Raw genomic sequence first — 27,101 nt, 5'->3', positions numbered from 1 at the left:
AGCTTAAATGGACCATTTAAAGGATTGTAGGTAAACTCATCATTCCTGCTCTGATGAAGTAGCAACCCACTAAAGGAAAGGAAAGCAATTTGACCATCGCCCACAAGTGTTAACCTTTGCAAGACGCGGCCGGTACTACAAACCATAATCCATCATCTGAAAACGAAGCTGCCGTGCTGTAAAACAAATCTTTTATCATTCCCTTTCCTCTCTCCGTTTGCATCTTACACTGTTTTGAGTTCCCGACAGAGGGGAGTGGAGTGCGTTTCGTGTGCCCTCTGGGCACATTGTTTTCGGTGGGATCGACCGATCGCAGAGACAGACAGACATGTAGGAGAGTATCCTCAAGGCAAGCGAATAAAGTACATAAAGCAATAAGAGGGCTCCAAACCAGGGGTGAAATCCAGCTGGTTCTGACAGGTTCTGGAGAACCGGTAGTGGAAATTTTGAGCAGTTCGTAGAACCAGCAAATACCACCTCTGGCTGGCCCCCAAGTGGGGTGGGAATGGAAATTTTGCAATATCCTTCCCCCAGGAGTGGGGAGGAAATGGGGATTTTGCAGCATCCTTTCCCTGGAGCGGGGTGGGAATGGAGATTTTGCAGTATCCTTTCCCTGCCACGCCCACCAAGCCACACCATGTCCACCAACCCACGCCCACAGAACCGGTAGTAAAAAAAAAATTGGATTTCACCACTGCTCCAAACTCCCTATGGGGCGATTGAGAACAGGGAAGGGAAGCGATGGGGAATTCCGCCGGGACAAGAGTATATAGCAAGAGCACTTAGACTTATAAGACCGCTTTACAGCCCTTTCTAAGCGGTTTACAGAGTCAGCATCTTGCCCCCAAGGAAGGAGGAAAAGGAAGAGTTGGCTGCCGTCTGGCAGCAACAGGCCGTGCTGGAGCAAAAGGAACTCAAGCTGCATTGAAGCCTCGCACTTTATAGCAGAAGGGGCGCCTTCTGCAGATGCAACCCTTTCTTCCTAAAAGGGGAAAGTCAATAATCCCCGTCCCCCACCCTTCTCAGTTCCGCAGAAACCTGACTCAAAGGCCGGGCGGGGCTCCCGCAGCCACCTGGTGTGCCCTTCCAGACCGATATTCTCCGCCCTTCGGCTGTTCCTCTTCCTCCTCCCCCCCCCTGCCGCTGGTAACCAGCCCTGTTTTCATTACTCCCCACCGGCAGGAAAGGGGTTGGGTTAAGTCGCCACCAAGAGTCCAAGCGCTCCAAGCGGAGTCCCTATTTCCCTTCCGGAGAGGTGAGCGGAAAGGGTGGCTGCTGTCGACCCGGAGTTCAGGACGCGAAAGTTCAGGACGGTGGGGGGGGATTGCTGCACCATGGCTGGATACCTCGGCCTGTGGATACTCTCGGTGAGTTTGGAAGCCCACCTGTTGGTCCCGGCGGTCAACTCGTTCCGGCTCTTGGGAAAGGGAGATGCCTCAGATGCCCGCCGAGGAAAGAAAAGGGGCGATCTAGGGAGACCCTGATTTTGGAGACGGACCCGCAGGAACTGTGCTGCGGGCGGGATCGTAGGCTGAACTGGGGGCGCCGGTCGGAACGGTGGCTCCTCTTTCAGCCGAACAGCCGCGCCACGCCCTGCGAACCCAGCGCCGGAACCTCAGGAGGTTCACTCGAGATGCTAATCGCGCTTATCGCAGTATGCAAAGAGGAATTTTTTATTATTATTATTTAGCGCCTTTCGAGGAAAAGAAACTCGCGCGAAGATCTGGAGGTGTTTGGTACTGAGAGAAACTTGTTGAGGCTGCCATTTTATAAATAGTATGCGCTTTCTTGGAAGCAGCTGACCTTAAATCTCGACTGGCTTGTTCGGTGGTTGGGTTTGCAGGGGGAAAACTGGAAATGTGTGCTTATATGTTCAAGTTCTGCTTAGATTTTAATAGTTTTGCTTTAGAAGATCGATCTGGATTTTAATAAGAAGGCAGGAATAATTCAGGAAGGTCTGGAGCTCTGTTTCTCAACCTCAACAACTTTTAAGATATGCGGACTTTAATCCCAGAATTCCCCAGCTAGCATATTGGTTGAGGAATTCTGGGAGCTGAAGTCCACACAATTTAAAGTTTCTGAGATTGAGAAACACTGCTCCAGAGAACGGATGATGAAAGTTTGGCCACCAGATTTCCAGCCCTTGAATCGCCTGCTAGACTTCCCGGTTCTGCCCTGGGATCTGGACAGGCTGCCCTGGGGTCTGGTGCCCTCTAGATGACTTGGGGAAGAGAATTCCCAGAATCTTCCGTAGCATGGTTGTTGGAGTAGTAGTTCAAATACACCCCAATAATCCTAGGCTGACCTGTGATAAGTAATCTCTTGCTTGGTCCTATGGGATGTGCAAATAATCAGGGTGGGGGGGGGAGAATACATTTGAAGGGGAAGAATGCAAAATATGCCAAAGTGTAATGGTGGAACGGGGGTAGGTAGAATGTGACAATTGGAATGAAATAATATTTATAAATAAGGTGAGATGATCCTGATAGGAAGGATAGAATATATATGTGTGTTATTTGTTGATACAACATATATACATATACATACACACATATATGTATATATAATATATGTATACACACATATATTGGAAGCAGAATTAGCTTCCTAACTATAGCCTTCTTCTTTATAAGGGAGAGCTATTTTTGCTTCCTCTTGGCAGTTTTTGAAGGTTTTTATCCACTCACTGCAGGGTGCTGGCCTGGCAGGGCTGCTATTGTGATTAAGAGAGTTCTGCATGGGATGGCAGCCAATAAAACCTGTTAAAGTGATAATTTTTGCAGAATTGCCAGACATTTGTAAAGGTAATTGGTGACAAACCTTTCCGTGATAATAAGGTGCAGACAGGTTCATTACCTGTAATTTGTCATTGTGGTAACATCTCCATCCCCAGGGAAAGAGACCTAATACTTCATTTATATGGACAAGTAGAATTTCCCCATCTTTCAAACAGCAGGCATTTTCAAAGAAATATTATGCTTCCTTCAGCGTTGTTTTGCTCAACCTTCCCCCACTGAGTGCCGTTCAGATTTTAGACTTCAGCTTCTAAAACCTTGGCCTTCATTCCCAGCATATCTGGATGAGGCTGTCCCAGAAAGATTAGCTTAACATTTCTCAAGGTTTCTCAACCTTGGCAACTAATTTTTTTAAAGTGTCCATGGCATTAAAAGTTAAGAAAGACAAAAAATTGTGGCAAGTCACCAATTTTTTATCCTCCCTCCTCCTTTTTTGGTTCTCTGTGACTCTGCCTGTCCTTCTCTTCTAGCTAATACTTACCTTTTTTTTTTTTTTCCTTTTAAAAACGTTGGGAATGATCAAGGAAAGCTATTGTGGGCTTATTTTTCCTCATGAGCACTGCACTGGAGATCTTTGAAGAGAAACTTTATCATCAGTCATTTTCATTTCCTTCTCATATTTTTATGCCATCATAAAGATCTGCAATTAAAACAGTTTATAAAACTCACAGCAATGAAAAAAGAATAATTCTATGTTAAATTCTATTGCAGAAGTTTAATTTCTAAAATGTAAAGTTGCCGAGTTAAAAGCTAACACTTTATATTTAAATAGAAAGACCAAAATTTGACCAAAGGAAAATGTCTTATTGTTTCAGACTCTGAAAGGAGTAGATTTTCAGTTAGCTCACTGAAAGCATCCAATCTATGAGGATTTCCTACTGAGATTTTATTGTGAATACTTGCATATACCTTGACTGCTAGTTATGGTGTCTTTTTTTTCATTTTTTAACTGTTGTAAGATCCCCAAAGTCACAATGATGAATTGGGCAGCTGTATAACTTGAATAAATACATAGAATTGCATTGTTTCTGAGCAAAACAAGCAAATTTGATGCAGAAGTTACAAATAAAATTCAAAGAATTGTTTTCAAAGAATCCCAAACAAAAGGAACAACAAAATATTTAGAAAAAGGCAGTTTGATAACTCCTTTATGAGTAAACTCACTTTATTAAGAAAAAAGTCTGAGAAGTACCTCACAGTAGCCTACCTAATTTTGAACCCTCCAACAGTCTAAAATATTTTTAATGTGCTAGGAGAGCTATACCAAAAATAATGGGATATATATAATCCAATACAGTGAATGGAACAGATCAAGGAAGCTAATAATTTAATTTAATTTAACTCTTAATAATGCTGGGAAGAGTATATAAAACCATGTACAATATGGAGAAAGATGGCTTCTTATCATTACTATGGCGGCTCCTTGTCACTGTACTAGAATTTTCATTCTTTCCATGAAACTTACTGGTAGTAAATTCAGGAGAGACAGAAAGGAATGCTTCTCTACACAACATAGAATTTTTGGAATGTGCTACTATGGGGTATGGTGTCAACTTTTCCCTTAAAAGGAATTTAAAGTGAATTGGTTGAATTAATGGAGAATCAGCTCTATCAGGGATATTGGTTATGACAGCTAAATAAAATGCATTAAAGAGCAATTTTTCTGAAGGTTATTTGAGGGGCAACAAAAGCATTAGTGGACTAACACAAAGCATCTGGCTATCCACCTTCATAAAATAGATATTAGACCAGATGGATGCTAAGTTTCAGAAGGTCTTTCAAGGTCCTGAAATGCAACTGGCTTGCGATCTATTCAGATATTTTCAGTCTAACTTCAGCATTAAGCAGTGAAGAGGTAGAATGATCATCCTGTACACAATCTTGGTTTCCTTGTTCATTTTAATTTAGACTAATATCTGAAATGGGGAACCAGTTGTGAAGGTATTTTGCATACTATTGAAATCCAGACTCAGCATTACACAGAGAGCCTTCTACATACAGAAGAGGCTTCTTGCTTCATTTTGAACATGCAAGAGCCGTGGAAATGGTGATAGAAGGATAGAACCATCTTGCTAGTTCTTGTCTTCCTTGAATGTTTTTATGAGCAAAATTAATACCATCTATAGAGGATTTTTACTTAAAAGTTAAACTACGTATTAGTCGGTTTTAATTATTTGTCATTGAAAGTCCCTCCTCCTTATAAATGGCTTTTAATCTTGTTGGGGGGGAAAAAGATAAAGCTAACTATATTTGTTTCGAAAAGGGTAAAAAATAGGGAAAAAAGAGTGAAAGGGTAGGATTTTAATGTGGCATAAGTGTTAAGCCGGTTGTTTCTCCAGTACAAAATTCAGTTGCCTTTAAGATGAACTGTCTATATATCAAGCATTTTCCTCATTCCTGAATAAGTAAAGAGGCTAGTAGAAAATTTATTTTAGATTCACCAATTCTTCATACATTGATTGCTGATCAACATCTTTCATTTCTAAAATATCTCAGGTTTTGAGGCCTTGCTTGGTTGGTACTTTTCAACACCCAATATAATAAAGGAACTCTTGGTTGGGAATTTGAAATGTTTTAACTTCTTTTTTGCCGTCAGAAGTTATGGGAGCTTCATCACTGGAGGCTTTCAAGGAGAGACTTGCCATCTGTCAGAAATGGTGTAGGTGGGGGGGGGGATTGGACTAGATGACCTACAAGGTCCCTTCCAACTCTGTTAATCTGTTAATGTTAGAAATTGGAAAACAAAAAACAGAAGTCCAGATTTTTCTTTCCTGAGTTTAAAAGGTTTTGCTGTTTCATTATATTGTCTTTGCCAGCCTTGTTAGATCTGAGGATGATTAATTTTGTTTTGGATAAAGAACACTTTTCCATAATACTCCTGAAGGAACAGGACTCCACCTTAAACTAATTATACTTCCTCCCCTCATGCTTGAGCCCCAGATTTTTCGTGTATAATCCACACTAAAGCTTATCACTGCATATAAATAAGCAAGGCTTGTTTTTTCCTTGTATTGCAAACTTTTTATTCAGAACCAGCTAAAATAGAAAAACCAAATGGTGTGACAAGTGGGGAATTTTAAACAAAGGTGCAAGTGTATGATTTCTTTTTAGTCTCAGTTCCCCTCCTCTAACTTGTTTTGTTTTGTATTCTGTTTCCCATTTGTGCCATCTTTTCACTACTATTAAATAATGTATATAGTTGCCGTAAGCAGTTTACAAACTGATCTACATACTTAGCCTGTCCGACTTAAATAGGACTTATTTCCTAAACAAGCATGTGGAGAAATGCAACTTAAGCAATTTTACAAATTCAGAGCTATAGGAGTAATTATCTAGAATTACAGAGGTATTCCTGTCTCAGGGAATGCTTGGAGATATTTTGAATCTTTTCGTGGTAATGACTGCCCATTGTAAAGAAGTACCACCATGTATTCAGACTTAAATGAAAACATCTGCAAACATTCATTTCCTGAACTGCTGTGTCACTTAGGAACTATGGTCAAACAAGTTCTACCAGTCTTGGAAGCCTACCATAATATTTTTATTTTGCCTGCTTTTTGTCTCAGAGGATAATATAGAATGAGTATCTGCACTGAATTAGAAGCTGTTCTTGGAAATGGAAGAGACGGAAAGACAGTCTTTATGCAGACACATATAGAGACATTTTGAACACGTTGACTGCAAAGTAAAAATGATTACAGTGTGCTTCCTTGCTTCAAAGTGAAGAGAAAGTCACTGAGTATAACAAAGACTTCATGTATCCTATTTTACATAAAGGAAATTGGGCTAAACTGATCTGTCCATCATTTCAGCAGCATATGCATGCTGCCTCAAAGTAAGAACCATTGAAATCAAGGGTCTTACCACAGAGTAACCATGCATAGGTTTATGGATCATTGGCCTGAATTTCTGGATCATTGTTTTCTCTACGTGTATTTCGGACACATATAAATAAATCTTTTGTGAAAAGAAAATGGTTTGTGTCTATAATGTGGCATCGTTTTCGGAATAGGCTAAATATTTCAGGAAATTTATCATTAATTGAATCAAGTTAAATTTTCATCCTTCTGTTTTTGAAGACAACTTCTAGCTAATGAATGGATTCACATATGTAGAAGCACCAATGCAATTTGTTGTTCTAATTTCCTTTCCTTTGAAGGTGACTGTCTTTAATATGTGATCGTTTTCCTTATGTTTAATTATGGTAGTATATGTTATTGTCTTGGTGAAGTATTAGAATTCTCCGTAAGCTCCAAAGAAATTATGAATATTTCTGTTTGTTATATTTTTCATCATTTTCACAATCGTGCTATAATGCATACTGTATTTGGTTGTGGAGCACTTTATATTTGTTCATCTGTGGAATTTATTGATTTTTTTATAGTAATCTCATGTTGTTTTTTAATTGTACCTCCATAAACTATTTTTTTTAATTTTATTTGTAAGCCACTTAAAGCAATTTTTGGCAGAACTCTGAATGACCACTAGCTAATAGCAGATACAGAAACCTGAATCTTTCCCACTATTCTTTGGTAACCTGGAGTTTTTGAGCTCTACATTTTAGACAAACTTCCTCAACCTGATGGCTTCTAGCCAATGAAAACTGAGTTTTCACACACTGTATTTGAAGAATACCACACGGGAAAAAGTTAGTTTAAGAGGTATTTGTAATGAGCCAGTTGACTGAGTTCAGTAAGATCTATGACCTCCATGCATTGCAGAAGTAATGATATCACCCTTTTCCAGCCTGGTGCCTTCTAGAAATATTGAGTGTTGAGTCCCAATGTAATAGTCTGCATGCCCAAAGGAATTTTAGTTGCAACATCAACTATAGGGAGGTCATTCAGTTCAGTGATGAATGACTATATGATTTATTGCAAATACACACTTAAGCTTCAGAATTGAATATAACTAGGATGTATTAACAAGGGGAAAATGTGTTCTTATCTCTACTTTCCCTTAAGTGGGAGCATCACATCTGCACATAGGAGAATGCTATTTTCATAGGGGATTGGAACTATATTTTCACAGAGAGAAAGATATTTCTGCTCTACTGATTCCATTATCAAAATATGGACTTGGTGTAAATAAAAACACAGAACTCAAAATACCTCTGTAATTTTATAATTGGCATGCTAATCACCTCCAAAGCATGGCAGTGGTCAGAAAATTCCTCTATATGGAAACCTTGGAAATAGTGAATGAAACCAAAATTCTATAGGCACAAACTGGGTGAATGTTTAGCTGAATGCACATCGAACTCTAAGTAGAAGGACCTGGAGTATTAGGAGAATGAATTCTTATATACATTTTGTTTCTTATTTGATTGGAAAGCCTAAATAATGTGTTCATTTTCGAGACCATCTTTCCTGCAGTATCTACCTAGCCAATTTATTTGGCAGGTTGTGCTCCGGGTTCCTTACATGAAGCTCCGTAGCTTCATGTAAGCAGTGCCATCTATCAGAATGATCCCAGAAGCAAGTCTTCTCTATCACGTAGCTGTATCCTGGAATAAAATCTCCCCCAAGTTCAAAATGGGCCCTACTTTGCTGGTTGTTTCGAAGAGGTGTGAGGTTGTGCTCTTGGTTGGCATGACTGAAGCTATACAGCTATATACGCCTATATCTTTCTAAGCAAGTAATACCAGCTGAGGGCTGCAGAATATTAATACACTTGAATGGTACATGTGAGGAAGTTTACCTCCCCACCCCCCTGCAACAATCCTTGTATTGCTGTTAAATGGGGGGTCCATCTTCTGAAAGCCAATAACAGTTTAAGATAGGGGTCCCCAACCTCCAGTCTGTGGCCTGGTACCGATCTGCGGTCCATTGGGAACCAAGTTGCACAAGCAGCAGGTGAGGGCACGAAGCTCCATTTGCACAAGCAGCAGGTGTGCCCATGAAACCATCTCTTCCCACCCACCCACCCACCGCCCCCGCCATTGCCGGTCCATGGAATTGGAAAGGTTGGGGACTGCTGGTTTAAGAGACAGGACAGTTTCTTATTGGCCTGAAGTTGTTCACTTTAATACTCACAAATAAATGCATGACCACTGTGTCTACTTAAGTATTTTTCCCCTGTACAGAACGTGACTGTAAAAACAAAGAGGATTTAGGTGTCAGTCTGAACTTTCTAGAGAGGGGGAACTGTGATGCCTGAAGGAGAATTTGATATTTAACAGCTGGCCATGTTCCAATATATTTTAAACAACAAATAAATATTGATTTTAATATGAAATATTGATTTGATAGCCTGAGATAATTTGCTTGCTCTAGAGTTTCTCAAACTTGGCAACATTAAGATGGGCAATTGCAATTCCCAGAATTCCCCACATAGCAATTTTGGGAATTGAAGTCAATACATCTTAAAGCCACTAAGATTGAGAAACACAGAGCTATAGATTTAGATCCCAAGTCTAGTTAATGTGTTTCAATATCTGAGAGATTATAAAGGAGTCTATAATGTTCTATTTATGTATAACAACTGTGTCACACATACAGAGCACTTCCAAAGTTTCTTGAGGAAATTTTGGTTTATACCTGCATCCTTCTGACAGAGACATGAATCATATCAGGGTATGACAGGCTTTGACATGGGAAAAGAAAATGCATTTATCACTAAAACCAAAGAAACCCACCCTAAAATAGAAACCTTCCCTAGGCTAGAAACATTTTTGAGAATTTCCCAAGATTTGAAAGACAGTAATTTACATTACAATAATTATACTCCATATTAATGGCTGGCAATTTTCCAATTTTACAATGCTGCGCTCTATTCACAATTTATAAAAGCATGCGGTTTTTCAAGTTGAAACTCCAAATGCATTCTTGTTTGCCAATATATGAAATACTAAGTCTACATAAGGTGGGCATATTAGAATGAGAAAACCACAGTATTTTTTTTAAATAAAAGAGATCTTAACTAAAAAGCAGATTAAGCCAAATCAGTTTTTTAAAGGTGTGCTGAATGTATACCAAACTGACATTTCTAGATCATCTTGTTAATGATATCTTAATTGTGTTTGACACAATTGTTAATTGTGTTTGACTACACGTGGTAAGCCATTATTTAAACAATACAGGTGGCTACATAATCTTAGGTACTAAAATGTAATTAATCAATTTCAAGGTTTGTTTCAATAGTCAAGGGGCATTTTTGTATTTCCTTCCTCTGTCCTGTTAGCACTTACCTAAAATGCAAATCTAACAACATTGACCCATGAATGTTGATTTAACTGTTTTCACGTTTCGTTTGTATTCACATCTATGAAATTCCATAGTTTACTTCCATTTTCTGACCATATTAAATGTGAAAACCTAACGCTGATTTGGTTTTAAAGATGCATCCATTATTTAAAAAATAGTTTAAATATGCTTAATTTTGTCTGGGTGGAGTAATATGGACTATTTTAACTGAATTTCACTGATGCCAAAATATTGCATAGTGTTTTAATTTACTTAGTGGTGTATATTAGGAGGCTAGTTATATTTTTAATTTCTGTATCTGTTTATTGCAGAGTTATGTAATCTTTGGAAATGGACTTCATTTGGAGGTAAGAGATTATCAATTTTAAGGGATTTTCTGTGTATGTTTATGTATATTACTAAGAAGGTTTTTAAAGATTTAGGCAAAATGTTCTAAGTAATTTATTTCCAACGGTTGTTAAGTGTATATATGATATATATGATATATAGAATGTGTATGGAGATTCTGTCATCCAGGAGATGTGCTTTTAGAAGAGGCAATTGGACTTTTTAGTTTTTCTTTGAAGACGTTTCACTTTTTATCCAAGAAGCTTCTTCGGCTCTGACTGAATGGTGGGGAATGGAAGGATTTATACTCCTTACACCAGCTGTGTGTAAGGAGTATAAATCCTTCCATTCCCCATCATTCAGTCAGAGCTGAAGAAGCTTCTTGGATAAGAACCAAACATCTTAAAAGAAAAACCAAAAAGTCCAGTTGCTTCTTGAAAAAGTACCTTTGTGATATACAGCAAATAATGAAAATGTTGCAGAAACCATAGATTAAAACAATATTTTTTTACAATTTCCTTGTTGAAAGATAAACAGTGCCATAGGATCAACAAGGATTTTTCCTTCCTATACGTGCTTATGGTTTTTCAGAGCATACATATTGTATTAGAAATAATGACAGTCCTTATTATGCAAATATTGTGTTGTTGCTTATATTGAAGCATGCCATGTATTTTCTGTTACGAATTCCTCTAGGGTATTTATATGAAAAATAAGGTGCATTTAAAATGACAGGCTTCCCGATTTTGGTTTGACAGTACGGCAATAAGAAAGTGTTGCAAATAAAACTGAATTTCCTCATAGATTCTTGGTGGAAGGCATGAGCAAGTATTCCATCAGAAGAGCCTAATCAGGCAAAAGCGAGAATGGATTGTCCCACCTTCCATGATCTGGGAAGAACGTGACAATTCCCAGAAGAACCCAATTGCTAAGGTAAGTCAGGCTTGGAAACAAGTCTTTCTTTTTGTCCTTAATAGCTTTCCTCAATTTGGACTAGAGTTGCAATCCTATCAAGCATAGAAGGTGTCAGATTGAGTAAAATGACCATATAATATCAGTTGTACAATTCTGGTTCATTAGTGGGAAAAATCAAAATTATTATTTAGTATAGCTAAATTATAATACAGTAATCTTCTTAAAGGGATTCAATATATTTGCCTTTTTCTCCCCCACCTGACAAAATCGAGGATTAACTAAAAAGAATTTTGCCTATCCCTATGAGAATCAGAAATGTAATTATTTAGCTAGATTATTTATTTCATTTAATTATTAGCTAGATCCTGGATTTGATCACAAGAGAACGTCAGCACATAGACCAATTTATACTATTTCATTTCATTTGTTTTGCACGAAGGAGGTTCCATGAGATTCTTTCCATTCCTCATTTAGTTTTGTGGGCAGCCTTTTCTACATACATATAATGATCCATCTGTTGGAAGATGAGCTGGGACTTTTGTTTGCTGGTTAGATCTATTTAATATGGTTTTAAATTTCTGCCTACCCCTTAAAGTATTGTCTACTTTAAGTTTATAAAGGCTGTTTCATACAAACACTTGGCTTGGGTATGGAAATAAATCATTTTTGATATTTGTATAATTCATTGATTTGGTAATTAAGTAGGCCACACCTAGACCAACACAAGCCACTTCTTCCAGAAGATTTACATTCAGGAAATTGCTGGACAAACCTTGAAGTAGATAGATTAGAATGGTCCAGAGGAAAAGCAGAGTTTTTCTAGAGTTTCTCAGACTGTTACATTCCCAGAATAAAAAGTTTTGCCCATTTTTATTAAGATTAATTATGCATAATTATAAATATATATTTATAATATAATATATTATTATAAATATATAATATATATTTATAATGAATTATTAAGAAAACTAAAATAACAAATATTTATCTTTTTTAAAGATTAAAATGTATTTGTTTTAAGTTGCAGAGACAAACAATAAATATTTTTTCTTTTCTCCTATTCCATATAGATTCGGTCTGACAAAGATGTTGAATCAGGAGTAATTATTACTTACACCATTTCCGGCCAAGGAGTCACAGAACCACCATATCATTTGTTCGTGATTAATGGGAAAACTGGAGAATTGAACATAACTGGAATAGTCGATCGGGAACAAACACCAATGTTACATGTAAGCAGATGAAAGTGATAGATTCCTATCAGTTATAGCTCCTGATTTTTGTGTTTATAGACATTTTTTTTTCTAATGTGCTAACGAAAAAAAGAGTGAACAGTATAATTCAGTGATAATTATTTCTATTTTTCTGTTAATTGAACGAATTGAATGAAATTAATTATGGACTTCTCGTTAATATTCTTTCAGCTGAGAGGCTATGCCCTGAATCAAAGAGGTGAAAATCTGGAAAGGCCACTAGATCTGCGGATTAAAGTTCTGGATGTTAATGACAATAGCCCAGTGTTTTCACAAACAAGTTTCAGTGGTTCTGTTGAAGAATTGTGTGAAGTGGGTATGTTCTAGACTTTTATGTACATTTTCATTCTGACTCCGCATTCATATTCTTTCCCCTATACAATTATTTTGAATCCATTCCTTCCCTTCTATTGCCTCTGTGCCCTTGTCAGAAATAAGTATTTCATTGATTATAGTATTGCAATATAGTAGAAATATCACAAACTTTTATTTTATAGTATTGTTGAGGTGGGATATTAGAAAACATAATTAAATAGTTGAGAATCCGTGTTTTAGTGACAGCCAAAATATAAGGTCTAGGAACCAAAAAAACTTGGTTTTAATTTTACGATAATTTCAAAATAGTATGGAGTAGAGTACATACTACCTTGTTCTCCTTCCTATGTAGTAATTAAAAAGGCAAAATCTTGTAGTGTATTTGGGTGCCTAAGCGTCTGAGGTAATTTGCTGCTTAGGATAAATTTTTACAGTGATGCTTTTAGCAGGACCACCTCTATTATTTGGATTTCATAAATATACTTTCCCTTTCCATGTATCTAGTGTGCCTATTCTGCCACTGAATATTTGTTTGGGTTTATATAATCTGCTTTTCATATAGGAACTTGCAGTGACATGCATCACACCAATACAGGTAGTCCTCAACTTACAATACAGTGGTAGGTTGCTACCGGTAGCGAAAATCTTGATATGAGAGTGAACCGGTTCTCTCCAACTGTCAGCTGGGCCCTCCCGCCTGCCCCACGCTATACCTACCTTTATTCCTTCATTTTTAGTCCAGCTGTAAGGCGCGGCAGAGCGGATTGCCATGCCTCAGCTTTAATGAAATCCAATGTGCTTGTGCGAAGCAAACCGGTGGTAACACCGGTTAGAACCCACCACTGTTACAGTAGTCCATTCAGTGACCATTCGAAGTTACAACAGCACTGAAAAAGTGACCTATGACCATTTTTTTAAAAGCAGGACAGTTATAGGGGTCAGGAAGAAAATGTGCACTCTTGGTTGTTGCTATTTGATATACCCTTGTAAAATGCTTGCTCTTTTTAGGTACTCTTGTGCTGAAGATAACTGCAACTGACGCAGATGAGCCCAATACACTCAACTCCAAAATTGCTTTTAAGATTGTTTCCCAAGAACCTAGTGATCCTAATGCATTTGTCATTAACAAAGCAACAGGTGAAGTTCGGACAGCAACATTCCAGCTTGACAGAGAGGTATTTTTTCTCTCTCTCATAATATTTTTTAATTTGATTTATATGCCGCCCTTCTCCGGAGACTCAGAGCAGCTTACAATGCATTAAGCAATAGCCTTCATACTTTTGTATATTTATACAAAGTCATCTTATTGCCCCCATAATCTGGGTCCTCATTTTACCTACTTTAGAAAGGATGGAAGGCTGAGTCAATCTTTTAAGGGTTTCTTATTTATCTAGTTTCTTATTGAGTTAGTAGAAGGATGGAAGATACTAAGATTTCATAAATATTCCTTTATGAAACAAAAGAGGAGCAACTATTCTCCATCTTCTCTTCCTGGCCCGGATTATCTTTCAGTTCCAAGGAACAGTTTTGCAGGAAGTTGGGTTTGCTGCATGTAAAAGGAGAAGCTGCAATTGCCTTCTTGGTCATTCCCAGTAAGCTAAATGTCACTCACTATTTTACCTTCAGTTTACAAATAAATAATTAAAAGATATAGAAACTTTTAATAAGCCAATCCATCATATTAATACTGGTAGTCCTCGACTTACAACTTTTTGTTTAGTGACCATTCCACATTACAACAGTGCTTTAAAAAGTGATAGTGACAGTTGCACTGTTCTGGGGTCACGTGATTACCGTTTGTAACTTTCCCAGCCAACTTCTGACAAGCAAAGTCAATGGGGGAAGTCAGATTCGCTTAACAACTGCATGACTCACTTAACAATTGCAGTGATTTGCTTAACAATTGTGGCAAACAAAGATCATTTGTTGGGGTACAACTCACTTAATAACTGCCTTGCTTAGCAACAGAAATTTTGGGCTCAACTATAGCCATAAATTGAAGACTACCTGTATTTCAAAGTAATAACAATTCACAAAAGACTGGCAAGTAGTTAACTTAATAAAATATAATCATTAAGAAAAACTAAGATGGATAGGATTCACTTTGTCAAATTTTCAGAGGATTCCTTTGATATTTATGTAATGGTCCAGACCCAATTGATCTTTGAACCTCAACTTTGAAGCTCAGCACAAGTACCTGAAACGGGGTTCTTCCTCATGAGACCTGCAGCAGATTTAGCTGAATATCTGGGCTATGAGTTGGCTTAAAGTAATAATTTTTAGTCATTGGTGTGTAAGCCTAATAAATAAAATATATACACTGCTCAAAAAAATAAAGGGAACACAAGCAGAAGACATCTGAGATTGAATGAATGAAATAGCCTTATTAAATGCTTTGTTCGTTACATACAGTAGTTTTGTGTTCCCTTTAGTTGTTTGAGCAGTGTATAAACTTCTGTATGTAAAGAACAAAGTATTTACTAAGGCTATTTCATTCATTCAGATCTCGGATGTCTTCTGCTTGTGTTCCCTTTATTTTTTTGAGCAGTATATTTAAGGGTATACATAAACACACATGTATAATCTAATATTTGTATATTTTTCCAAAACCTTGTTTCATTTTGGCTGGACCTAGGCTCTTATGGGCATACCGAATATGAAATATTTATACATATTGGAGATGCAGTCTTTTATGCTAGGCTTGTATTGTTACTCTCCTGCAAAGTCTCAATATGGTTGTGAGCCTTTTTTTAATTTCAGAGGGTTAGAAAAAGAAAACATCTTTATCTTTTGAGGAGGACCACAATGAATCAATGGCTTACACCTTTGTGACTTTTTTTCTCTGACCTCCTGCTTTCTAGTCTTCTGCTTTTCACTACTGTGGTTCATAATACTTTGATTACTCCACACTCAGGCACCATGATTTTCTCTGTGTGTTCTGGCAGCAAGAAGGAGGTGTTAAATGTCTGCATTTCCCACCATGAGCTTTAAAAGAAAAAGAAAAGGAGTGAGAAATTTGTAGCCTCCAAATGTGGCCAGAAGTTACAGATACTGGTAGTTGTAATTCAGCAACCTCAGTCTTTAAGGTTCCCTAAGTTGGGGGCACAATTCTTTTTCAGTTGTAGGGAGTGGCATTCAACCTTGTATACACTGTTTTTGTATATCCTAATTTTCATGCTATTTGACTGTGCTGCAGCTACATAATAGTTATTCCTTGGTTGTGGAAGCAAAAGACCGTGATGGAAACGAACAAGGGAATGGTCAAGTGACTACTCTACAGATCAAGATTATGGATGTTAATGACAACATCCCTAAACTTAACAACACTGTGGTGAGTAAAAAGTGTGCTTGCTATTATTTGGGCGGGTTTCTTCAATTATGATCAGAAAGATGTATTATAATAAAAGGCTTGTTTATTTACAGTATGAAGGAAGCGTAAAGGAAAATATAGCTAATGTGGAAATCATGCGCCTGGACGTCTTTGACAGCGATGAACAATTTACTGATAACTGGCTGGCAAACTTTATGATTGTGTCCGGCAATGAAGGAGGCCACTTCCGTATAGAAACAGATTCACAAACCAACCAAGGAATTCTTACTCTGATTAAGGTTAGTGGATGGGGAGAGGCAGTATGCTTGCCACATTGATCTCAATCCAGTAAGGGTACCTAGCAAAAGAAAAGAACAATGACAGCATACAGCACAATGACAAGCTGATGTGTTCTGTATGAGTATTCTGCACAGATTGCTATAATCTCATTGTAACCCCATCTCTGCCCTGTTTCCATTATGACGAGATTTTATAGTATGATAGGATGTTTTGCACATAAAACAGTTGTATTCTGCATGCTCACCTACAACACATACCCACAAAGAGCATCCATTAGTTCAGATTCTCATACTTCATAATAATTTAAACAGTTCATTTTCTGTTCCACAAATTACATTACAATCCTTGTTTTACTTTAAAACTCTGGGATAACATAACATCAGTTTTTTTATAACATTGTCAAGCTGAGTCAGTTAACAAGAGGTTGAGACATCCCCTGTTTTCGTATGCCCAAGAATAAGGGTGAATAGAGGTTCCTAACTCAATTGCTTGATGTATCTGTTTTTTAACATAGGATCTAGATGTGCTTTGTTCTCTTCTGTGTCTCAATCTCCATTTGATACAGTGACATGAAAACTCAAAAGAGTCTTTTCTGCTCTTTTTTTATTGACAGGACTCTTGACTCTGAATGGATTTTCAAGAGTATTTCATAGCAAATAATATATTGAAGTTGCAATAGTAAACGTCCACCAAGAGTCCACAAGGTTATGCAAGTGGGTAAATGGAAATTACATTTTAAATTACGATTTTTTTCATTCTCTCTACAGGAAGTAAATTACGAAGAATTGCGGACAATGGACCTGAAGATAGTAGTTTCTAACAAAGCAGCATATCACAAATCAATTATTAATCAAGTTTCCCAAGTAAAACCAATTTCTGTCAAAATTAATGTGGAAAATGTGAGGGAAGGCCCTGTATTTAAGCCCCAAACATTAGTGATTAAGACAAATAAAACAATGAAAATAAACCAGATTATTGGAAGCTTTCAAGCTTATGATGAAGACACTCAAAAAATAGCACAACGCATCACGTAAGACTTTTTGTTTGTTTATTAGTAAATTTACAGGCCTCTCAACTTCCAATGACTGGCAGCTCACAACAGTCAAGAATTACTGTAGAAGGAGAAAATTCTGTTCCTATGTCCTTTCAATATGCCAAACACACAGCTTCACTACTATCATGTTCGGATATTGCTCATCATTTCATTTATGCTAAAAAGAGAGATGCAATTTATGCCTTATGCTTCCCAGTGGCTTTTGTTTTAAATGTCTTTGCAGTGATAGTTTTGGATAATAAACATACAGTATGACATAGGTATATACATATTTATATGGCCTTCCACAGTTGCTTCTTGTGAAATGGGCAGCCATATAAATGTGATTGATAAATAAATACAGGAAAAGTTAATGTTCACTTAATGTTAAGATGTGTCATCTTAAAGCATGGTTTTGCTCATTGTTGAACAAACCAGAATTAGTGCAAAAGAACAATTCAGAAATTATGTATTGGGCCAACTTCTGATTGGTTTTACCATCAAGATGTCCTTGCTATGTGGATTGGCTAGAGATTTGAACAAGGCACAACTAGAAATACACCAAGAATAAATGTATTAAAATGTGACTGTTATTTATTAACAATTATTTGACTGTTATTTATTAACTATGAATAGAAATATAGTATGTAGCTGTATAAAACATTTGTATGTCTCTTAAGAATTATATAATTTCCATATGTAAACTTAATCTCAGATTTGTATGCTTATTTTCACATATATTTAAAATTTACACAGGTATGCCAAAGGAAGTGATGCTGCAAATTGGCTGATAATAAATGCTAAAACAGCTGAAATCAGACTACGTAAAGTCCTAGACTATGAATCACCCTATGTCATCAATGGTACTTACACTGCAACAATTTTGGCCATAAGTACTGGTATGTAGTGAATATTTTTGTTGTACTTTATAATAGTTCTTAATTAGCAAGATCTGGTGGAATACACAATAAATAATTTAACTACATTTTTCTATTCTTTCTTGAAAATTATCAACATGTCATGCCAAATTCACATCAGTTCATTTTTATTAAATTCCAGAACCCACCAAAACTGCCTGCAATAGTTAGAAAGCAAGTAGGAGACTTTTTAATGATCTATATTAGGCCGCTTTACTCTTTCTCTCTCTCTTTAATTTTTTTAAATTTATTTTTTAGGAGGAGTGGGGTTCAAAAAGCTTTGGCAAAATGCCAGCAAGTGGAATAGAGAAAACATGAAAAAACCCAATAGTCCTGTTTTGAAGAAATTGGTGTTGGTCTTAATTTCATCAAACCACAGCCAAACTAATGATCTAGGATCCTGTTTAGATGAACAAATAGGAATAAGATTATGCAACATCTAAACATCTTGTCATGCTAAACCAGAAATCTGATCATTTCTGCATCAAGATTAGGTAACCCAGAAAAACTACTAATTAGTTTTGAGTAATCTACTTTAACCTGGTTACCGTAGACTCAAAACCAGGAGAGAGATTTAATGTAGGGCAATTTTCTTGTCTAGCTACCTGCAGAGAAATCAATGCCTGGAGTGATTTTCAATGTCTAATTTCTTCAAGCTTTCCATTTCTTTTATGAGATTTCTTTCTTTCCATTCTTGGTGAATATGCAGATTTCTAAATAGATGCAGAAAATGATTGAGAAAAGTATAAATCCACTTTCCATCTATGCAGCATCTCAGTCCATTTCTTTTAAATTGCACCCCACTGGTAGCCATCCAGTGTTCACAAAAGAGGCAAGGATGCTGGCAGAATAACTACTATCTTATAACCAAGACAGATTTGGAATTTATTGGTCATCTGCCACTGCATTACCAGGTTAATCCCTTCCATGAGGACCACAGCAGGCTAGTTTTTCACATCATGCACAATCAGAATCACAATATTCTGCTTATTAGAACACCAAGATACTTTTCCCTTTGAATAAATCCATAATGCAATCATACACCTTTTATGTTATGTGGAATATCTGGTGCGTTCTTAGTACTGAGTGGATGCAGGAGCAGAGGCTGTAGTAAAGCTTGTGCATTATACTGTTCAGTAAGAGCTATAAATCTAACACTGACCACAATCCAATCTCTGGGTTGGGTTTTTGACTGAGCTCTGAGGCTCTGGGTTTTTGAATAATTGTCTGATTAACGACTGAGACTCCAAGAGTGATGTAACACTGCAGGTAATCCTTGCAATATGATCAGTCACTTAACGGCCATTTGAGGTTACAACAACCCCCTCCCCCCAAAAGCTACATACAACCCTGTTTCAGACCTACAGTGGCTGAAGCACCCCTGCTTCACCCTTATGAATGTTAAGCAAAGTCCATTAAGGAACGCTTGTCTCACTTAACGGGTGTCACCATTTGCACTCCATTACAGTCATAGGTCAAAGACTACCTATATAGCAATGGCCCCCAAAATTTTCATGGGTATGAATTATATTTTACATTCAATTCGACTATGCAAACTAGCAAATTGTAAACTTCTCATAATTCAACCACTGGATTCACATTTAAAATCTTGTACATGCTTAAAGAAGGAAACAAGTTTCCAATTAATCAGCAGTTTGTATAAAATGGATATGCCTTCTGTGCTTTGCAGACTACCCTCCAAAAACAGCTACGGGTACCGTTGTTATTCAGATTGAAGACAAGAATGATTACTGCCCAATTCTTGTGACTCAAAAAACAACTGTCTGTACCGATACTAAGTATATTAATATCACTGTTGAGGATCGAGATAGACATCCAAATGGTGGTCCTTTCACTTTCATGATCATTGATGAACCTGAAAGAATGTCAGACAAATGGAGAATTGGCCAGATAGATGGTAAGTATGAGTCATGCCACATTTTATAGAGATTGGTATAGCTCTGAAGCTACAGATTTTATGAGAGCAGAGTTTGTGGCTTGGTTTCTGCTTCAATCCTTGGTTTCAAGAATTGGCAGTCAAAGTCAAGGGAGAAATATTAATGGTTGCTGTTTCATTGTAGATTAGACCAGATTCAATTGCAAACAAGTGGAGAGATTGTTTCTGGTATATATGAATGAAATGGGGCAACATGTTTAACACCAATTGCAAAATAAAGTGGAAATAAGCTTAGAAGGGACATGGTGGCTCATAAGGGACATGGTGGCTCAGTGGCTAAGACGCTGAGCTTGTTGATCAAAAGTTCAGCGGTTCGAATTCCTCGTGCCGCATAACGGGGTGAGCTCCCGTTACTTGTCCCAGCTTCTGCCAACCTAACAGTTTGAAAGCACATAAAAAATGCAAGTAGAAAAATAGGGACCACCTGTGGTGGGAAGGTAACAGTGTTCCGTGTGCCTTTGGCATTTAGTCATGCCAGCCACATGACCATGGAGACATCTTCAGACAGCGCTGGCTCTTTGGCTTTGAAATGGAGATGAGCACCGCCCCCAAGAGTCGGGGACATATGTGTGAGGGGAACCTTTACCTTTACCTTTACCTTTACCTAGGCTTAGAAGGACAGCCCAAAACCTTCAAGCTCCACAGTTAGGAAATTTTTTCTTCTCATGATTAACTGAATTGCCTTGAATAGATTGAACCAACATAAATATATTGTGGCAGTGGGATTACAAAATAACGTGTCAATGTCCTAGAGAACTGTTGCTTTGTTCAGAATGTGCACTTTTCCAAAACATTGTCAAATAGTTACAGACTCTAGAAATATATAGTTGTCTCCTAATAAGAATGCTTTCTTTAAAGTAGCCTCTACTAATTTGGATGTGCTTTAGATCAGCTCCCAGAATTCCTACCAATGACCAGGAAATCTGGGACTTAACATCTTGCAAGGTTGGGGAAGACTGCTTTAACTGTCAGAATAGTAACCCTAAAAGTAGCAAGACTTCTGATTTCATTCCTTTCCTTGCTGAACGTTGTTGTTGTTGTTTTTCTTCTTCCCTACAAAGGGCCCAGAGCTCAGCTTATATTCCAGGATGTGACACCTGGCAAATACAAAATTCCTCTTGTAATAAAAGATAACCAAGGTTTCAGCTGTCCTGACCAACAAGTACTGGAGGTGGACGTTTGTGATTGCAAGAGTGGTTCTGGTTGCCAGGATAGAATTGTCGGCTCCTCCGTTTTTCTGGGACCTGCTGCAGTTGCGCTGATGATCTTGGCATTTTTGCTGCTACTCCGTAAGTGTTTAAGGTTATTTCATAATGTCTAGAACAGGGTGTCCAACCTGCTCTACTGTTGAGAGCAAGGCTGTCCAACTTTGACAACTTTAAGACTTGGGGACTTCAACGCCTAGAATTCACCATGCTGGCTCGGGAATTCTCAGAGTTAAAGCCCATAAGTTGCCGAGGTTGGACACTCCTAGTCTAGAGGTATGGTTGGCACTAAGCAGAACTTTTGACACAAAGGCTTCTTCATATGAGAGCTTGCAAAACTTTCACTTCATTTCAAAAAGAAAGACTGTAGACATTATCCAACCATAATTAATTTCTACTGAAATAAATAAATTTTAAGAAATTCAATTTTTATCTGTTGCATATAATGTGGAAATGAAACATTGAAAAGGGCATAAAAATGTTAGGTGGGTGGGTTTTTTTTCTTTCTTGTTCTTCCTGTCTTAAACAGACAGGAAGAACAAGAAAGAAAAAAAAACCCACCCACCTAACATTTTTATGCCCTTTTCAATGTTTCATTTCCACATTATATGCAACAGATAAAAATTGAATTTCTTAAAATTTAGCTGGTGTTCCGCTTTCACTTTGATAGTTGCTCAAATTCTCCATGGCTTTCTTCTTAAGAAAACCATACTGGCAGCTAAGAAGCTTCCAAACTTCCATAGATCAAGTTAGAGCAGAATGTGCTTAAGTATACATGTATATACACACTCAGGCCTGACCTAACCTTGCTACTAGTAAATATAAATATATTTACTTACTTTTTGAAAATGTTAGGGCTTGTTTTTTTAAGTGCTTGTTTTTATACCTAGCAACACATTCTATATCTTACTCTTCTGGAATGTGTGCAAACCTGAATATATAAAACTCACTTAAAAACAAGCAAGATTAAACAAAAATAGAGGTTTCTTTCTTTCTGATGATAGCGCTTGATGCTCTGTTCTCATTGGAATGTTAAAAACTGTTGAGTTGGTAGAAAAGAAAGATCAGGGCTGAGCTTAAAAGCTGCCTGTTTATCATTGTGTAAGTGACTCATCTCTCCGGGAAAGTTTTAATAAATTGCGTTCTGATTGTGAAATGTTTGAGATGGATCAGATTGCAGATGCAGATGCACTCAATATTTTTTCCCCTAGCATTTGATCTTTGTTGCTCACTGTTGCACTGTGTTCCTTTGCAGTCGTGCCTCTCTTACTGCTGGCCTGTGGCTTTGGGTCAGGCTTTGGATCAGGCGGTGGAAAAGGATTTGTAGCTATACCTGACAACAGTGAAGAAATGTTGCGCAACTGGAACAGTGAAGGAGCAGCACCTGAAGATAAGGTATATTGTATTTTGCCTTTTCTTTCCCTTACTTCAGTTTCCCATTCATCGGGAATGGGAAGAGGAAATTAAAAGGACTAATACACCTAGGGCAGTGTTTTTCAAAGTCAGCACCTTTAAGATGTGTGGACTTCAACTCCCAGAATTCTTCAGCCAGCATCTTAAGGTTGCCAAGATTGAAAAACCTACTGAGTTAGAGCAATGTGAATTTCCCAGGCCTGCAGCCATAAATATGTTGACCAAGTTCCATTTAAATCACTAGATTTAGATTGCAGCCATACTCACACTTACTGGAAATTCAAGTCAAATCAACCTTACTGCCGAATCATGATTGATAAGAATGCCCTATGTTTCAGATCAACATATAAGAAAGAATCACTTTCTCACATGCTGCTTATATGTTGATCTGAAACATAGGACATTCTTATCAATCATGATTCTCCAAACATGTGGTTTTAGAAGGGGCTTGAGAGGAACACACAATATAGAGTATTTTTTATTGGCCAAGTGTGATTGGATACACAAGGAATTTGTCTCCGACGCCTAAGCTCTCAGTATACATACAAGCAACAAAATGATAAATCATGAGATAACAATCAAATCACAAAATACAACCAATAAAGTGATAGTGATAAGATACCAGCAGGATTAGGTAATACCGCAGGAAAGATGTGATAATGGTAATACAGTCCTACTAAAAACAAAAAGGTTCCCCTCACACATATGTGCTAGTCGTTCCTAACTCTAGGGGGCAGTGCTCATCTCCATTTCAAAGCCAAAGAGCCAGCGTGTCAAAAGACGTCTCGGTGGTCATGTGGACAGCATGACTAAACGCCAAAGGCGCACGGAACGCTGTTACCTTCCCACCAAAGGTGGTCCCTATTTTTCTACTTGCATTTTTTTACGTGCTTTCGAACTGCTAGGTTGGCAGAAGCTGGGACAAGTAACTCACCCCGTTACATGGCACTAGGGATTCGAACCACTGAACTGCCGACCTTTTGATCGAGAAGCTCAGCATCTTATCCACTGAGCTACCACGTCTCTTACAGTCCTACTACATATTAGTAATACAATAATTTAGAATTATTTAATGGATTATTTAAATCCAGTTTAGAACCCTGGATTTCCTGCTGGTGTATTATAAACCTTTCCTTTTTCTCTGAGTAACAAGTATCAAACCATGCCAATAGCAAATTCACCTAGCAATCTAGCAAAGCTATTCTTGTCATGATTTCAGTGCTGGTCCTTCGATGCCCATCTTTGCTTTTTAACTGTCGCCTTTGATGTTAGGCAATGCTGAACCTCCTTACTTCCGCTGGATCAGAAAAACATGTGAGCAGTGGAGCAGCAGTCGTGGGAGCAGCAGGAGCAGGAGCAGCAGTAGGGAACGGCTTCTCCTCTACAATCAAGGAGCAGAACATGAGCAGCAACACAATCACAAGATGGCAGAGAGAAGACCGAGAAGCTCTTCTTTCCGGGGCAGAATTTGCAGGTGCCTCAGCCACAGGGGCAGGCTTGACAGCAGGTGGGACAATGCGGCTAGGAGCTGGCAGATCTTTAGCCATGGATACTGGCATGATCATGAATGAAGAATTCTTACGGGGTTACTTCAATGAGGTAAGAGTCTACTTTCTGAATTCACTCTATTGATCAACACTTTCTATCCTTTGATGATATATAGTCACACGAGTGTTATTAATCTTGTTGAATTTATCGTTATAGATTTTGAGTATGTATTGTTGCAGGGAGAGGTGTCTTCTTTCCATTTGGGGAACTGTAAGCCAATTCCTTGGGGAGGCCAGCTGGCTTCATTAAGAAATCAATCTGTTTGAGAAGATTGGGAGAGGGTGGGGCAGGGTGAGGAATGGGTTTGAAACATTCAGGCTGGCTTTTCATGCTTTTGAGGAAGTGAGGACCAGGAGGATAATTAGGGCTGGAAGGGGCATTTCTTTCCCCTTTGTAGTTTAACTATTTTGCTGCATATGCTGGAGGGTCCTTTCATGGATTTTCAAAAGAGTTACAGTTCTTCATCTTTCCAGAGAGCAATCAGCATAACTATATCAGACAAATACTGATATACGCAAATATACAAATCCCGATATACAAATCATGTCTCCATTCCCTTTGATTCATTTCTTTTTTTATAACTGTAACTTTAGTTGCAATGGCAACTGTCAATATTTCTCCTAAAGATATACCAGTTGTCCATTTTTTTCTCCCATATTGCCTTATTTCAAACAATCTTTAAAAGCCAATTTTTAAAAAATACAAACTGAGAACAAGAAGGAGGAAGAAGAAAATATATAAATGATATATATTTACCAATAGTCTCTGGATTACTAATGAACTCAATACTATAATATAAACAATAAAAAAATATTACTGTGAATTATCACAAAATCACACATTATTATTTATTTTATTTATTTATTTGATTTCTATACCGCCCTACTCCCGAAGGACTCAGGGTGGTGCACAGCCAAACAATAAAATACATACATACAAAATTTAAAAGTAGAATTAAAATCAAATTAAATAGTTTTGGCCCAGACAAATTAAAACCCCAATTTAAAACCAATTTTAAAGGAAATTTAAGGAAATTTCTAAGGAAATCCATCTAAGGAAATTGCTTGAGGGGGAAAAAAGAGGGAAAGCTTATGAGGTAATTATGCAAGGGACTAAAGCTGATCTTTTTAAAACTACTGTTCTGGATTTTTGCTGCCAAAATATGAATGTGGGGAACCTTGTTCTTTCCATCCACATAGAATACCTCTGGGTTGAAGTGTTCAGCATATGAACGTTAACAGCTCTGTAATATGAAAATATTATGTAACTCTAATCTAATCTGATCTAAACACTTTAGGTTAAAAAATGGTAACTTCTGAAATGTGAGTGCTCATTACTATTTTTTTTCTTCCACATTTTAGAAAGCTGATGCTTTTGCTGATGAGGATGAAGTGCATCTTGCCAAAGATTGCCTACTCATTTACTCCCAGGAGGAAGAGCACGATTCCCCTCATGGTTCAGTTGGCTGCTGTAGCTTTATTGACGGTGACTTTGATGAACATTTCTTGGATGACTTGGGAGACAAATTTAAGACTCTGGCTGAGATCTGCATGGGCAACCACACAGGCCTAAAAGCAGAGCAGTTCAGCTCTCATACCCAGAAAGATACAACTGCTCCTGCAATGAATGGATCCAGTTTGCAGTCCTCCCAACAGCAGAACGCAGTGAATGCCGAACATACTTATTCGTCAGGGGCTGTCTACAACCTGTCTGAACCTGTGAAAGGCTTTGGTTCAGAAACGATGACTGAGAAAACAATAACTGAGTCAACTGTTACAACTAAGTCTAACCTGCAGCCAGTGAAGCGAATCCCAGACCCCTTGATTAGCAGCAGCACCAGCAATGTTGTAGTGACAGAAACATCATATGGGACATTACCATCAACAGTCATCCGTGACCCTCAGTTTAAGGAGAATGTGGTAGTGACAGAAAGGGTCCTTGCACCTGCTTCTAACTTGCAGGACATGTTAGAAATGCCAGCTGGTGTCTTCCCAGACCTCCCAGATTCAAAATATGTTGTTGTGAGGGAAAGGGAGCGAGTCCTAGTGCCTAGTTCTGACTTAAAGGCTTCTGTAAGCATCCCCAACCTGTCAGAAGGACAGAATATAGTAATAACAGAGAGAGTAATGACACCAACTCCTGTTAGGCGAGCCACAACTGAAGCAGACATTTTTCCTAACAATGAGAGGCAGGAACAGATTTTAATTTCTGACTCATTCTTTAACCAAAGTAGCCCCCAGGACATGCTTCCCACAGGTTCAACCTTAAGCAAGTCCTCAACGGTCAAAAAAAAATATAGCTCTGTCCAATATACACGCTCATAGGTGAATTTCCATCTCTCACTTCACTGATAGGATTGATTGATTGATTGCCTTCTCAAGAGCTTGAATATGTTGTTTCACTTTCCTAACAATGCTTTTTAACAATCCACAAGGATGCAACCTTAAAACCATATACTAGGTGCAATTCCTCACTGTGTAATGCAAGATTTATTTTTGAGAAGTTACTCATAAGATAGCTCTATTAAAGAGTTCCTAGAAGAAACTCCCAAGCTTATGCCGCTAGAAAAGAATATTGTTTATCGAAAGAACAATATAAATTGCTGTAG

The 27,101-nt window shown here is 37.8% G+C and overlaps 1 protein-coding gene across 1 annotated transcript; it reads left to right on the top strand.

Annotated features, from left to right (window-relative positions):
- The first annotated feature begins 1,309 nt into the window (after positions 1–1,309).
- Positions 1,310–27,101, top strand: DSG2 (desmoglein 2). The gene is made up of 15 exons (XM_070942329.1): positions 1,310–1,367; positions 10,312–10,347; positions 11,132–11,260; positions 12,313–12,474; positions 12,667–12,811; positions 13,819–13,985; positions 16,007–16,141; positions 16,234–16,419; positions 17,188–17,450; positions 18,210–18,352; positions 20,061–20,288; positions 21,389–21,616; positions 22,788–22,927; positions 24,218–24,544; positions 25,855–27,101. Exons 1-15 carry the CDS (start codon positions 1,335–1,337, stop codon positions 26,815–26,817), a joined length of 3,285 nt encoding a protein of 1,094 aa, XP_070798430.1. The 5' UTR covers positions 1,310–1,334; the 3' UTR covers positions 26,818–27,101.

This window comes from Pituophis catenifer, unplaced genomic scaffold (genome assembly GCF_029215685.1).
Source record: "Pituophis catenifer annectens isolate HBS135680 unplaced genomic scaffold, rPitCat1.0.hap2 SCAF_3, whole genome shotgun sequence".
Lineage (NCBI taxonomy): Eukaryota > Metazoa > Chordata > Lepidosauria > Squamata > Colubridae > Pituophis > Pituophis catenifer.
Note: the sequence above shows the minus strand (reverse complement) of the source record. Positions and strands in the feature narration are given on the sequence as shown.